Source organism: Eretmochelys imbricata, chromosome 16 (genome assembly GCF_965152235.1).
Source record: "Eretmochelys imbricata isolate rEreImb1 chromosome 16, rEreImb1.hap1, whole genome shotgun sequence".
Taxonomy (NCBI): Eukaryota; Metazoa; Chordata; order Testudines; family Cheloniidae; genus Eretmochelys; species Eretmochelys imbricata.
The window spans coordinates 4,908,106-4,924,031 of NC_135587.1; the positions used below are offsets into that span (position 1 = coordinate 4,908,106).

At 49.8% G+C, this 15,926-nt stretch overlaps 1 protein-coding gene across 2 annotated transcripts in view; it reads left to right on the plus strand.

The window, feature by feature from the left end:
* Positions 1-7,956: 7,956 nt before the first annotated feature.
* Positions 7,957-15,926, plus strand: part of RGS3 (regulator of G protein signaling 3) — a 176,174-nt gene continuing 168,204 nt past the window's right edge. For both annotated transcript variants that reach the window (XM_077835668.1, XM_077835669.1), the window contains exons 1-5: positions 7,957-8,112; positions 11,950-12,008; positions 12,983-13,077; positions 14,102-14,170; positions 15,551-15,611. In XM_077835668.1, coding sequence (XP_077691794.1) covers positions 7,992-8,112; positions 11,950-12,008; positions 12,983-13,077; positions 14,102-14,170; positions 15,551-15,611 — 405 coding nt within the window. In that variant the 5' untranslated portion in view covers positions 7,957-7,991. The remainder of the gene's footprint in view (positions 8,113-11,949; positions 12,009-12,982; positions 13,078-14,101; positions 14,171-15,550; positions 15,612-15,926) is intronic.

Genomic DNA, 15,926 nt, shown 5'->3' on the forward strand with positions numbered 1-15,926 from the left:
CTGGGAGGGTCTCTGGGACATGGGGACTAGTTACCTGAATCCCCTCTTCTGCTGTCAGTCCCTGGGGTTGTGACTGGGCAGCTCAGTGTGAGCTCTGCCAACCAGCAGCACTTCCCCCTGGTCAGGGCTTCTAGCCAGGTGCACGGCACCGTGGTGAGAGTGCAGATGCCACTGGGATGGGCACAGAGACAATGGCTGTGTGAGGGAAGGGTAGGGTGCTGGGCTCTTCCCCATTCTTTTTGGCACCCCCTGGGCTGGCGGGGAATGGGGGGTTGTCTCTCCCCACCGCGGCAGCTCCGGGGCTGGGGCCATGGGATAGGTGCTCCTTCCCCAGCCAAGGCAGGTTTGGGCTGGGGCTGGGTTTGAGTCAAGGGAGGGGTGTCCCAGCTGTGGCAGGTCTGGGCCAGGGGAGGGGCGCCTGGCCACAGCAGGTCCAGGCTGAGGCTAGGTTCAGGGCGCCCCTCCCCTGGCTGCGACAGGTCCAGGGCAGGTCAGGGCTGAGTTGGGGCCGAGCTAAGTTGGGGCTGGGGGAGGGGCACCCCTCCCCTCGGCCGCAGCAGGTCCTGGCCGGGCGGGTTCCCTGAGCACCTGTGCGGCGCTAAATAGGCTGCTGTGTGGCCGCATGGCCGTACCACTTACAGGGAACGTAGGTCCCTGCCCCACTGAGCTTACAGGTTGCTGGTTGCCAGTGCAGTGCTCCATCCACTAGGACACACTGCCCCTCTGCCTTAACATGTCACTAATGTCCCTGCTTCCAGGAGCTTACACTTTGTGTGTAATTATACTTAGCACTTCCCCAGGGGTTACTCTGTCAGACCACCCTCCCTGAGGCTAACTGCTCCTTACAGCCCACTGGTGGGGGGGGGTTGGTGTTGGTTTGTGGACAGGGAAGCTTTTGCAGAGGGGCTAAGGGACCTTCGAAGGCCACCCAAAGGGCGGATGGAGAGCTGGGGGTTGGGCTGTTGTATTAATTTAGTTGGAATATATGGGCCAAAAGTGTTAACATAAACCAATCACTGTCCAGTGTTAAACAATATTAAACAAGGTCCAGGGTTCAGTATACAGAGCCCTCAGCCTGCTCAGTACCAGGGCAAGCTCCTTTAAGAGCATATAGAAAAGAAGGAAAAACAGCTAAAGTATTTGAAATGTGAAGTATTGAATAAGGCTTTCATTTGAACTATGTCCCTTGTTCCTTTTTATTGAGCTGGAAAGAATTTTCAGAAGGAATCCCCCCCCCTCCCCCCTCAGCCTTGTTTGACAGGCTACACTGCAAAGAAAAACTCACAGCACTGAGTCTCAGAGCCCAAGTCATGCTATGGGGCTGAAACCAGCAGTGTAGATGTTCCTGCTCTGGCTGGAGCTCTGGCTCTGAAATGTGATGGGGTGGAGGTGTGACATTACTCAGGGTACAATCTGGACAGATGGACAGCTGTGTTCCCTAGGGTGCGTTTTACACTGCTTTTCTGTGGGAACAACCACTCCTATTCTGCCCACACACAGCCTCCAGCATGTAAATCCCCCCCAGCTATACTGTATGCCATGGAACACATCTTATGCAATAGAATTTTATAACTTTACATACAATGTGGCCACACAGATTTTACTAGGACAGTAACGTTCAGCAAATTAAGAGTTTTCAGATGATACCTCACACGGCATATTTTGTACAAAATTTATCATAGTCTTGTAAAAAGGGTGAACTCAAGGGTACATATTGTCTCAGGAGGGTCTCAGAACCTGGGCTCCAGCCCGAGCGGGAATGTCTACGCTGCTGTTTTTAGCCTTGCAGCCCGAGCCTCGTATGCCCAAGTCAGCTGACTCGGGCTCTGAGACTTGGTGCCGTGGGTTTCTCTCTGCAGTGTAGATGTACCCTTAGATAGTATTAAAGATGGTAATAGCTTCCCTTTTGGGGAAAAGAGAAGAAGTTTGTTGAGATGAGCTGGAGCTGGTGTTGTTAAAGTCTAATCCTGTTTCATCCCAGGGTTGTCTGGGGTGTGGATAGAGCCGGTGGAGGTGGTGATTTCATCTGGGTCCCTCTCTGTGTCCGCTCTGGTCAGGATCAGGATGGCGAAGGCCCTGGGGGTCCCAGGAGACTGTGGGGGTGGCAGCCATGATGGCAGCTTGCTCCAGTAGCCAGTTTTTCTCCCAAAGACTCTTTCCTTAAGGACCCCAAAGGGAGTGGGGGGTGGACTAGTCCATCTCCCCATTATTTTGTCAACCAATTAGGCCTAGTTTCTGACATACCAATTTTGGTGCATTGATACTTGCTCCCACACTGTTGCTGTTTACCAGGCATGATCTTAACACAGTCCTTGAGTTTTATCACAGGCCTTTTTGTCTGGGCTGAGCCAGTCTTTCTGCCTCCCTCTCCTACCTTTTCCGTCATGATTTGTTGGGACAGTTGTCACTTACTTTGAACAGCTGAATTCCTATTAGGGCATGTTTGTAGGCCCAGTGATCACCCCAGGGTTCAGGAGTCGCCCATGCCCAGTCTCTGTGGCCACACATCGCTCGGACTTGTGGGGCATATTAAACTGAGATAGACCCTTTCCAGGAGCCAGGTTTTCCCAGCCCTTCCCCACTGCCACAGGCTCCTCTACATGGGCAGAAGCTCACTGAGCTGCAGCCCCTGAAATGGTGTTAGAGCAGGGAAGGGAGTCAAGGTGTTTAGTGGCTGGAGTGAAGCTGGCAGAAGGGTGGAGCCATGGGGGTCCCTCAGCACCCAGCTGGGCTGGCTTTTGGGGCATAGTTGGCAAGGAATCTCCTTGGATGAGATCTTCACCAGTCGTTTATGTGCTCTTTCTCCTGTTGTTTGCCCAGGTCAGCTGAAGCTATCCATCGACATGCAGGGCAGGCTCCTTGTGCTGCACAGTAAGTATCACCGGGGGGGCGTGTCACCAGGAGAGCAGATGGCAGCTCATGCGAAGGTCACTTTGCCTGATGCCTGTTGTAGCATTCTGTACCAGAACAGTGTTATCCCCAGAGTCGCCAGAGGGGCTGGCTCAGCAGTGGGGCTTGAACCTGGGGCTGCTGGCGTGGAAAGAGCAGGCTCTTCTAGCAGTGGCTGCTGCAAGCTCACCAACCTCTGCTTGGGGCCCAGCCACGCTAGAGGGGAACAGAGCACTGCCCCACGTGCGTGTGCTCACATGTGCAAAGTGTGATCTGTGTGTAGTCTCACCTGTGAGGGTCTGTAGTGACTCTGGTGCCGGTCCTGCTGCCCTGGCTTAACCCAGGCAGAGGGAGAGCAGGGCTTGGCTCTGCCTTCTGTGACTCAGTTCCAGCTAGATCGCTTGACAAACCTAGACCGGCTGCTCGCTGGCAGGAGCTCTTCGTCTCCACGCCTCACTCCTCCCGTGGTGCCCTTGAGTGAGTCAACAGCGATGCTGCCGCAAGGTGCGCCCAGCGTAACCCCTGCTGTAGGCGGACCAGCCCGGCCGGCCCACTGTGTGTCACAGTGGGGGCAAGCAGGGCCGTCCTTAGGATTTATGGTGCCCTAGGCGGGATTATTAAACTGGTGCCCCTATGCCTGACTTGCTCTTAGCCTGACTTGCTCTTAGCAACACAAACATAAGCTTACAGTATTGGAAAACTTGTCACATGCACTTTATTAAAAACTATTTGACTTAATTAAGCACACTGTAATGCAGACGGACTACCACTAAAGAAGCAGTACTATAGAAAAAATTCTGATTTATTGACAGAATGATGCAAAGAATATAATTTTTTTAAACTTGTCAACATTTTATTGGAAATTTCTATGAAGAGGTATTGAAACAAGGATTTGTTTTTAATTAAAAAGGGATCTTTCTGGCTTTTTTGGCTGCAAAATCAGTAATAATGTCATCGTATGACAAAGACAAAGTGATGTCTTGTTCGATTGCAAGAATAGCAAGACCAGTCAATTGTTCCTGACTCATTGTAGACCGGAGATAGTTTTTAATGAGCTTTAGTTTTGCGAAACTCCATTCTCCTGATGCTACTGTTACAGGAATTGTCAGTAGAATACGAGTGGCAATATACACATTAGGATATATGTCAACAAGTTTGCTGATATGAATAAACTGTACAATGTCCTTCACCGATTTTGCACGTGGCAACACTGATGACAATGTACTCAATTCTTCATACAGTTCAAGTCCATTTAAATCAAAACTATCTCCGTGCTTCAGGAAGCTCTCTAGGTTCTTGCACTTCGTCATTTGCTGCTCTTGTTTTCCTATTTCGTTGCATTTAGTTATGTCATACAAAAATCCAAACTGTTCATGGTGTGCTCGTAAGGTATTAAACCTTTCATCAACGGCAGATATTGCTTTATCCATCACAACATTAAAAAATTCAACCTCAAATTTCTTTTCTGGATCGTCTATGGGCTCATCTGCGCCTTCATATTCCGCTTACCGTTTTTTCCTTGAAACTCGTGTCACGTTCGGACATGGAAATTTAGGTTCTACACTGAGTGCCTATGCAAGCTCTCTTGCTGTAACCTGTGCTTCTTTGAATCCATTTTCTCTGTATTTCACTAAAAAGTCTCGTGTTGTTTAGTAAGGTAAGTGTTGAATCAAGCTGCATCATTGGACTCTGCATTATTTTGCTTACACTTGAGATTTTAACAAGAATGTCTTACCAGATTTCGACAGATGTTAGAAACTTGAAGCTTGATATTTCAGAGGCCAGTGACTGTGCTTCACTTTTAGCTTTTGGATATCTGGCTTCTTCCGAAATAGCAACCAGTGCTTCGTAAACTTCCTCAGATTGATATCTCAATGTTTTTGCACTTTCTACTCTGCTTTCCCAGTGTGTCTCAGATAGAGTCTTAACAGTAATACCATTGACATGTGGTTTGAATATTTGCCATCGTTGAGTGGAAGCTGAAAAGAGCATGTAAATGCGTTGCAGCAAACCAAAAAAAGAAATAGCTTCTACAGAAGACTTGGCCATATCACACAAAATCAAATTAAGGCTGTGGCATGCACATGGAACAAAAAAGGCTCGTGGATTTTCTGCCAGCAATCTAGCTTGCATGCCAGAAATGCATCCTCTCATATTGGCACCATTATCATAGCTCTGTCCTCTAATGTTCATTACGGACAATCCCATTCGTTTTAGTTCATCAAGGAGAGCTTGAAGAAGTCCAAACCTGTAGTGTCCTCTACTTCTAAAAATGTGATAAATGATTCCTTAACTGTAATCTGTGCTGAATCATTAATGTCGACAAATCTCACTACTAACGACATCTGTTCTTGATGACTTATGTCCGGAGTGCAATCTAGAATTACTGCAAAATATTTTGCCAAACTAACCAATGAAACAATGTTGTCTCTCACTTTATCACTCATTAGCTTGATCAGTTCATTTTGAATTCTTGGTCCCAAATAGTGGTCATGTATTTCATTTTCAGTTACTCTTCGGAGACGTTCACTCATCACTGTGTCAAACTTTCCCAGTAGTTGTACAAGGCCCAAAAAATTGCCATTTTTGGGCTGGAATAATTTCTCAACGCTTCCTCTAAAAGCAAGATTGTTTGTTGATAGATATTCAACAATAGATAATAGACGTTCAAGAACACGATGCCAATGCTGCTTCTCTGACTCTAGCAATCTTTGATTTTGGGCATCAAGAGTTGTCTGATTTTTTAACCTTACACTCAGCTCACACCATTTGTGCATACTTTCAGTGTGGTGTTGTGCCTTTTCATGTTGTGGTAATATGTGACTAAGATTTTTCCAATCATTAATACCCATGGTTGCTATCTTAAAGTTGCAACTATTGAAAAACTTGCATGGGAAACAAAATATAGCATCCTTGCATTTAGAGTACACAAGCCACCGTCTGTTGACAATTTCACCATTAGAAAGTCTTTTGTAGTAATTATTCTCTGTGAATTTCCTACCTCTAATGTCTTTAGGATATTCAACAGCTTTTATTCTCCCAGGGCCTTTCTCAAGTATAATGGCACAGAATTCGTTGTTTAAAGATTGCGGCCATGTGCCAATGTCATCTATATCCCATGCTAGTACAGTTTCAACTGTTGTAATTTCTTGTTTTGTGTCTGCATCTGTTTCAAATGATTGTTGTGTGTGTTGTTGCGTTTCTTGAGCTTTGTCTGCATAAAAATTTTCTTCGGCAGTTACATGATGATCTTGATCAACTTCGTTGTTTTCATGACGTACAAATTTAAGTATAGAACCCTTCTGTGCTTGTACATCTAATCCTATTTCATCTTTCCGTTTTCTTCTTTGTAACCCGGAAAGTTGTTTTCGATATGACATAATTTATAAGGGTGTTTTTTAAAGAAATAACTGTTTAATTGATCAGATTATCAGAAATATTATTTAAAATAACGAATATAGGATGGTCGTGAGTCTGTGACCTTGAGCTACTGTGAAGACACCTCATAAGGCGCTCTGCCCTGACTGAGACACAGTAGAGTTGGAAACTCATGTCATTTTTACAAAGCCACTTTTTAGTTTTAAATGTATAGTGGGCTTAATGTTAGTTACAACTCTCTATCAACCTTACACTGTAACTAGATCAATGGCATTATCCAGTTTAATAAGCTGGGTTTCCAAGCAGTGGCAAAATATAACCCTAGTTTTACTCCTAGGTAAAGCACAAAGTGACCAAAATGAAGTCAGCACAGAATCATCTCATCTAGGTTAAGGCAGCACAGAAATGCTACCGGAGTCCTATTGTGCCTTGTTTTTGTTTGGAAAGACATTAGCAATAGCAGCACATTTTGGGTCCAGCCAGAAATACATGATCAATCACCGCCTCTAAAGTTCCATCAAAAACTGACATTTTCACAGCTCTAGCATGGCCTGCTGCACAGATTCTTCACAAGGAAGTGTCCCTGGCCTTTTTAATTCATATTAACTGTGTATTTACTTTATGAAAGTTGGACAAAACGCAAGACAACCTCTGGGCTGGCAAAAGTTATCCTGACTCACTGGGAAAAAAAGCAAGAGAATCTTCGTACAACATATGGTCACTCTGTACACGAGTCAGGAGATGAGCATATTCCAGTTGTTGGAGGGCTCTAGTTAGCAGTAACAGGGCTATAGGAAAGCCAGTCAACGTTTTTTGTTTCTCTGATGAAAACTGGCCCACTCCCTGCCCCAAACCAAACTTGTCACACATAATTGTGAGACAACTTAATTTTCTGTTTTTGGCTAAGATATTGATCTTTTTTAAAAAAAATATTGAAATTGGATTCAGGATTGTTAGCAAGCATTTTTGGCAAACAAAGTTGTTAAATGACAATCTAAATGGCAACACAGTCCTGCTTTCATGCTTGGCTCACTCACCCCCCAGCCTGCTGGTCCAACAGCTGCAGTAGAGGAGGAGATAGGTGGAAAACTGCAGTACCCCAAAATCCACCCCTTGGGGAGCAGCGTGGCAACAGCAGCAGCAAACCCTCAGGTCCGATCACACACCACTGGGCACCACTGCCAGCCCAATGGACCATGGTGAAGTTAGCACAGCATCTGATCTCAGGGACAGGGCACCCACGGAGCCACAGCAGCTCATCCTGCCCTGCGCAGCTCCCCCTGGATGAGATGGATCACTGCCTGCTGGGGGGAGAGACGCGCTCCCCCACTAGGGCGACCAGATGCCCTGATTTTATAGGGCCAGTCCCGATATTTGGGGCTTTGTCTTATATAGGCACCAATTACCCCCACCTCGGGTGATCAGACAGCAAGTGTGAGAAATCAGGACAGGGGGTGGAGAGTAATAGGAGCCTATATAAGAAAAAGACCCCAAAATTGGGACTGTCCCTATAAAAGTGGGACATCTGGTCATCCTACCCAACCCCCATCCTGATTGTTCACACATGCTATCCGGCCCAGCCAGCTGCCTGTGACCATTCCAATTCTGGGGGCCGCGAGGAAGTGAGTCACTTTCACTTTCATTCCTCAGCACGCAGCCAGTCAGGCCCCCCCCCCAGCCCAATCCAGCCCTGCCGGAGGGGAAGGGGGAGAGAGGGGTGCTCCATGGGGGGGGGGATGCTCTGTGTAGGGGGGGAGAAGAATGGACGTTATGGGGGGCAACAAAGGGTACTGCAGCCGCTGAGCCTGCCTCACCTCACGCCGGGGGAGAGAGTCACACTCACAGGTGAGTTCCTCCTTCCCCACCCCTACCCCGTCCCCTTCCCAGAGCCCCCAGCAGCCAATCTCCCCCCTCCGGCTCTCTCTAGGACCCAGCAGCCCTGCTCTTACACACTGCACTGCTTCCTGGCTGTCCGGACCCCCAGCACGGTGGTGCCCTAGGCAGAGTGGTGCCCCAGGCGGCTGCCTAGTCTGCCTCTGGCTAAGGACGGCCCTGGGGGCAGGCTGTGCTTTTCACCGGGCTGCACCGAGCACTTTAGCAGGCACAGGACAAATCTCCAGTAACAGTGACTCTGAGTGGCCCTCAGCTGGCTCCTGAGCACAACATAGGGATCCCTCCTGTCACCCCCTCCAGGCCCCATTGCTGGGGTTGATTTCCCACAATGCCCAGCAGTCTGGCTCAGCAGCACAGGAGCTTGCAGTGCCCAGGGTGTGATAATGAAGTCCTTGTTTGTAACCACTGGAGCCTATGGCAGCTGCTGCTGGTGCATAGCGCCATGGGTCAGCCTGAACTCACCTGTGGTTGGCTGAAGTCCCTAAGGCTGGACACCTGGACTTTCAACAGGAGGGAGGTGCCTCACCTGTGTGGGCACTTTGGAAAATCCCAGTGGGCACCTGCCTGCATGATTAGATGCCTAAAAACCTTAGTAAACAAGGCCCCATCAAATTAAATACACAGTGATGTCCCCAGTGACTGAGAGATGCAGGGGTTGGAGCCTCTGCAGTGATGTGAGCTCACCTGGCTTTTACTTCTGCTGGATACATGTTCAGACACAAACAGCAATGTCTAAAGCCTCACATTACCCAGGGAAGCAACTGCTCCCAGAAGCCTGGGGCCAAGTGCAGGTTGGTGTAGAATCACAGAATATCAGGGTTGGGACCTCAGGAGGTCATCCACTCCAACCCCCTGCTCAAAGCAGGACCAATCCCCAATTTTTGCCCCAGATCCCTAAATGGCCCCCTGAAGGATTGAACTCACAACCCTGGGTTTAGCAGGCCAATGCTCAAACCACTGAGCTATCCTGCCCCCCTCCTTAAAGGTGACCTGCAGAAAGCTGGGCTTGTGCCACTGATGCTTCATCATGCAGCATAAAGAAGGACAGAAAGATTTGTCACAAATGGCCTTTTTACCTTAGCAATGTCAGGAATGGCAATTTTGGCCTTTGCAGGTGGCACTGGAGGTCTCAGACATGTGTACTGGGAGCTTTGATGAGTGCATTGCCCTGTTACCCCTGTGGGGAGTCCAGCAGCTTGGTTTCTGGGGGAGGCAAGGCTCGAGTGTCTTATCTAAGCCCCAAAGCTTTGTGTTCTGCAGCAAGTGACAGGCTCTCTGTGTCTCATAAACAGCCAAAAGGTCACATTTTGGCCTAACTTATCTCCTTTGGCCTGCTGCGTTTCCTGACCTTGTGTGGTCTTGAGCTTCGCTCCCCTTGTGTGGCAATGCATTTAACTTTTACATTTAATTTCTGAAGAACAGAAGAGAAAGATGGGCCAGGGAAAGAACCAGGAGACCCAATCCTTCTTCTCTTCTGTGATGGTAACTGGCTTTTGGCTAGCTGGGGCCTCCTCAGAGCCTTAGGGGAGGCCTGGGGCAGTTAATAGCACACACAGAGACATGCCCACTCATCTGAACATGACCGTGCAAGTCGAGCAGACCCGGCAGGAGGGCCAGGGTCCGGCACACTGGAACATGGGTGCTCCTGGTAGCAGACAGGAGGATGGATGGTCTAGTGGCAAAGGGGCTAGTTTGGGTCTCAGGACAACGGGCTCAGTCTTGTTCATGCCACGGACTCATTGTGTGTGCTTTGGGGAGCCACTGAACCACTCTTTGTCTCAGATCCCCATCTGCAAAATAGGGGCAATAAATTCTGGCCTTTCTGTGCTTCAGCTTCCTAGTTTTGTGGGCAGGCGCTGTGCATCTGTGCGGGTGGCTGAGCTATGCAGCAGTCTCAATGGTAGCAAATGGAGCCAGGAAACACAACATGTTCTGCAGAAGGTATCTCTGTGCCCAAGAAGAAGCTGCTCTCGATGGCAGGACAAGTAGGGGAGCTGGGGAGCAGTGACTGGGAACTGCCTGAGCCAGCCGTGACCCATGGAATCCCAACATGCAGCAGCCCAGGGCTGTGTTGGGATGGAGTGGGGCTGGGGAATCCCAGAGCTACAGTGGACTGGGCACTGATGAGAGAGGAAGTGTAGCCTGGGTACCTAGCCAGTGTGAGTTGTATCTGTTAGGAGAACTGGCTCCCCAAGGGGCCAGGACGAAGCTCCATTGCTTCTAGCTGGTGCTGGCCCTAGCAAAGGTGCTGCATGACCCAGCTCGTAAGAGTGGGCTGGGTCAGTGCTCCTCATCCTTTTCCAGGCTGGCATTCCCTGCTACAGCGCAGGGCCGGTGTCCAGCCTCCTTCCAAGGGTGGAGTTAGGGTTTACAGAACAAAGGAGAAGGGATGGTTTGGACTTGTTCTGACCCTAAAAATGGCTACAAGTGTCTGGCACAAACTTTAACCCGATGTTTTATTTGACTGGGGGCTGGCCTGGAGTGAGTCTGTTACTGGGTCCTTGCTTCACACTTCAAAAAGGATGGTAACAAATGGGAAAAGGCTCTGAAAAGAGCTGCAAGGATGATTTGAGGTCCGGAAACCCGACTGACAGTGAGAGGCTAAAGTAGCTCAATCTGTGTGGTTAATCAAGAGGAGGTTAGCATGTGATGTGACCCCAATGTATAAATCCCCATGGGGGGAGAAGCTTTCTGAGACTAGAGAGCTCTTTAAGCAGCAGACACAGAACGAGACCCAGTGGCTGGAAGCTGAAGCTGGGTAAATTCAAACTACAAATAAGGCAGGTGTTTTACCAGAGGAGGTGATTAACCTTTGAAACAACTCACCTCAGGATGGGGTGTTTTCTCCACCCCTTGAAGTCTTTAAACCAAGGTGGGTGTCTCTTTCAGAGAGATCTGCTCTAGCATAACCAGGAATCCCTGGGGGAGATTCTCTGGCCTGTGCTATGCAGGTTAGATGGGATGATCGTCATGGTCCCTCCTGGCCTTCACATCTGGGAAAGCGTCAGCCCCAAATATTGTAGTGGAAAACTAGGAGTTTGAGCAAACAGAGGGCTCTTACTGCAAGCCCTTTGCTCCTGTGCTGTTTGTGACAGCCTGATCCTGACCTAGACGAACCCAGGCCTCCCCTTGGCAGATGCAAAGCTCCTGCTGTATGATAGCAGGCCGTGTTCTGAATGGCAGCTCCTGGCTGTGCACAGCTCTGACAGCGCATCACGTACAGAACAGTCTAGTTACCATCTCTGTGTGCTGGGGCCAGATTCTCATTTCACTCGCATGGCTAGAAAGAATGGTGCCTTGCCACTGCAGTCAGTGCAGGGAGGCTGGCTTCGCATAGGCGGGGCAGAGATGGAGCTCTGGCCTTTGCTATTTAACTTGATGATACATTTGGCCCGGGGCATGGTGCCAGTAGCCCCAGCGTTGTGTGAAGTCAGGTGGGTGAAATGCAATTTGTCAGCTGGATGCTGGGCTGCATCTGCTCCAAGCTCCGCTGCAGACGCACGTATTCATAGGACAGTTTTACTTCAAAATAGAACCCTCCACGATTTCTCTCTGCAATCCCCCTTGTGCCCCACAAGCCCTCAGGGGCAGGGAGGTGCACGTGCAAGGAGCCTGCCGGGCGCGGAGGCTGCCAGCCCATGTTCTATAAGCCAGCTCTGGGTTAATCCTGCCAGTCAGACATGAAAAGGAGGAGCCCTGCTTTCAGTGCCCGGCACCAGGGCATGAGCACAGTGCTGTGGGAAGATGCCTTGCTTATCTCTTTTCAACCATGTTTCATTTTCTTTCCAGTTATGGAAGCAAAAGGCCTGATGGGAAAAGAGTACAGGACTTGCGAGTCCTATGTGAAGGTGGGTTCTCTTGCTGCTCCAGGGGCTTTGGGTTCAGCTGGGGATGAGGATGTGACCACTTTGTACCCCTTCTGGTTTTGGGGTGAATTCCTCCAGGCATGCAGCTGGGCTCCCGTCTTCTCTCTGTTCCTCGTCTGGGGCTCCACAGAAACTGAGGCAGAACCTTAGCATTGTGCCTGCCCATTTATCCTGAACTCCCCCACTCCCATCCCTGTATTTACGGGCTGCTGAGTAACTTTCCTGCACCAGGTGAGCTAAGACAGCCAGTCTTTTGCAAGGTGCTGGGTGCATCACTGTGCTAACTGCACTTGGGGGCTATGGCACCCTCTGATGGAGAATTTGTTGTCACAGAGTCATTACTGGCAGAGAGCATGGGAGCTAGAGGGGGAAGCTCTGCCTGTGGCTGTCTGCGCTCATCTTTTTTTGCAAGCCAATGCTATCATGCAGACTGAGGAAAGGGATGATAATGGATGGTCAGCATTAGAGAAACTCCAGTAACTGCACTGTAGGGCACAGGGCTGAGCAATCCTGGTTAAATTGATAGCACCTTAGTAGGTCATTTCCATCTCTACTGCCTCTGATTCGAACCGAAAATATGTGTCATGCAATGGACTAAGCGTTCTCCCACAGCGGGTCTCAGACCCCTGTGTGTGTGTGTGTGTATCTGTCTTTACATGGCCAGAGACTGGCTAGGAATATTTGCGCAAATCAAACACTGAATTCTCTGAATTGCTAAGGAAGAATTTCTCCTTTTCACATTGCCCAAAGGAGCTTTGTAATGTTGTGGCTAGACCTGGTCAGTGCAAAGAGACCTAAAAACCTGGCTAGCACAAACTACATCTTTGAGACCTAGCCATCCATAAAGCTGACGGGTGGGCCTTCTGATGATCTAAGCACTAGACAATTGCTGGGTCTGTAGCGAGTTCGTATTTGCTTAAAGATGGCTAATGCGCCGTTTGTTTCTCTACATCAAGATGTCTATAGTACCAGATACTGATCGGAAATGCAGGCAAAAAACCAAGACTGTTCCAGACAGCAAAAATCCCATCTTCCATGAGCACTTTCTCTTGTGAGTATGCAGGGTCCGAGGCAGCACCATCCTGTCCTTCCGCTGGGTTGTGTTCCAAGTGGGGCATGTGTTCGGAATGGAGCTGGAAGAGAATCTGAACTGTGGCAAATGCTGCCTTAGCTTCTCCTGCCCAAGATCCCCTGTTTATTCTTACACTATTAGCTTCAATAAACATGCCTCATGCATGATGAGGTTTTGTACCAAAATGAAGAGTGACAGACATTATTTTGCTGTTTCTTGTAGCTGAAATGCCTTGAACTTTTGAACAGAGCTTTGCTGAAGCTCACAAAGCTGTGACTATAGAGCGTGACAGCAATACTCCTGCACATTTGGAGTTTCTTATTTGGTAGCTTCTGTGCATCCATATGGAGTCGGGGAAAACATTCCATTTCCTAGACCCTGAGCCTGCCACGATCTGGTGGATCAGTATGAACAAGGAAGGTAAAAGGATTTCCCAAAGCTCTAGCATGTCCTTGCATGGGAAGGGGGCTGGTGGCTTGCAGCGTTTTGGTGGAGTTCATTATTTCTAGCAGACCTGCCTCTGTTGGATCTCTGTACTCATGAAATATTTAGTCTGGCACAGAGTGATTATTTAGGAACATGAATGATAGTGTTTTTGTGGTGTTGTTCCTTTAATGTTTAACATGTGTCTGTCCTTAAACACCCTGAGCTGTGTTTCAGCACCTGCCCAGGAGAGTTCACCTCCCCTTGCAACAGCTTGTCAATAACAAATGTCTTCTTTGTTTAACCACGCAAGCAGCATGGCCCTCAAGTTCTTCTTGATGTAATAAACATGGATTGGAGCTTGCAGTCCCGTTAATTTTAGTAAATTAGTGCACAATAGCTCATTTGAGAAGAGTGCCATTTATGGCAATTGCTGGGAAGCTTCATGTAGGAATCAGTGGGGCAGGGAGCGGGGGCTAGGGCGTCACTGGAGCATTAAAGACACACTAAACGCACCCCTGGTGCGTGTTCCTGGTGGCATTGGGTGCTCTCATCCTGTCCTTTTTGGCTTCTGTTACAGCCCAGTTCAAGAAGAAGATGAACAAAAGCGTCTTCTGGTTACAGTCTGGAACCAAGAGAGAAATTCCAGGTAAAGCCACTGCAAGGACGGGGCTGGGGTTGGAATGCCACTGAGCCATCTCTTTACTGAGGTTTGGAAAGGCTGGAGAAGGGATAAAAATACCATCTGCTCTGGCCACTTCCATGTGAGTTCCTTCGGAGCCTCGGTCACGTGGCCCAGCCTGGCGTCACTGTGTGTCACGTGGTAGAGCGAGGGCATGATGTGGCTGCTTGATCTAAGCAGCATTGGCACCAGAGTGAGCCCCTTTGTGAGGGGTGGGTGAAGCACGTCTGTACACCCGGCCTCTGCTTCTCCCCAGAGGGCACACACTTCTGCTCAGGGTGCTCTCTGTCGCATGCTGGGCCCCGAGTGCTGCTGGGAAGCTGTGGATGCTGACTGGTCTCTGGCCGTGACCTAGGGCTATCTGGGGCTGCTGCTGGGCTGACACTGAAGCAAACTCCTGTTCCAAGAGCAGACTCTGCTGGGGCCAGGGGAGCATTTTGCAGCGGCTTGTGGGTAATGTTGCTGAGAGGTCAGTTAGCCTAGGGGAAGCCTGTACAGCGTCTGCTCACACCGATGCCTGGTGGTAGCCCATGAATGGCTCATGGCCCACCCCAGATGCTGCATGCAGCTTCATAAGAAAGAATGGCACATGGGCAGCCTGTTTCGAGTTGTGCTGGCCATGTGCCATTGGCACATGGTGCAACCAGTCCAGGTGTTCAGCATGGTCTCAGGTGTCTGCGTGGCAGCTGTCAGCAAATGCCAGAGATGTAAATGGCTGGGAGAGCTTTGGTCTCCGAGCAAATTCACTTAGTGCCAAAGCTGGTATACCAGGCGGGCTCTCCAGGGCCCCTCTGCTGTGCAGGGACGGATGCCCAGGCACGCAGAGCTGCCTCCGTCTCCACAGCAAATGTCCAACAGGTGTCCAGCCTGGTTCCAGAGGATCGTTGGCTTTTTTAACTAACTAACTAACTAACTAACTAACTAACTAACCTCCAAGCCCCTGCCCCTCTGTGCCAGTCTCATGGCAGAGACATGGCTGTCTGGGGTGGGATTCCAGCCACGGCCATCCTTGGAGTGACACCATGATCGGAGTGGAGAAAACGCAGGAGGGGCTGGACCGAAGTGCAGGGTGACCTGGCGAGATCAGTGCAGTGGGGGCTCCTGCTGCCTGCAAAGCCCTGCCCTCAGGGAGAGGACAGAAAGCCCAGAGGGTGCGTGTCTGGGGGAGAGAAGGTGTGTAGCTCTGTGTCTCCTTAGCCCTGTGCTAACATCATTCCTGCAGGAGCCAGGCCCTCCTGGCGGAGGGAAGGCACGGGAGCCATGCTGGTGGGGAAGCTGCTCCTGGGTCTCTTGGTTAAGGAGGGTTTAAGGGGAGACACTAACCCTGCTCTCTGAATCCTTCTCTAGACAGAGCCAGCTAATCGGCTGTATGAGTTTTGGTGTGAAGTCGCTCCTGACCCCAGACAAGGTACAGTCCCTTTTGGGTATGGAGCACACATTGGGTTCGGGCCCTTCCTATGTGCCAGATGGGAGGAGGCGACGTCCTCCCGTCCGAGGCGCAGTGCCCTTGGCAGAGCCTCATGGTGAAGTGCCCTGGGGCTGGGAGCGAGGGTGCCAGGGCCTCTCCGGGAGGCTGGCAGGAGAGCAGATTGGAAGTGACAGCTGGAGGTAGTTTTCCAGTGAAGAGAGCATTTCCAACAGTGTGGTGAGCACGTACCCAGCTCTGCAGAGGGCAGGGGGAGCTGCTGTCTTTGTTCTGGAGCTGCAGGGAAGGCAGAGGAGT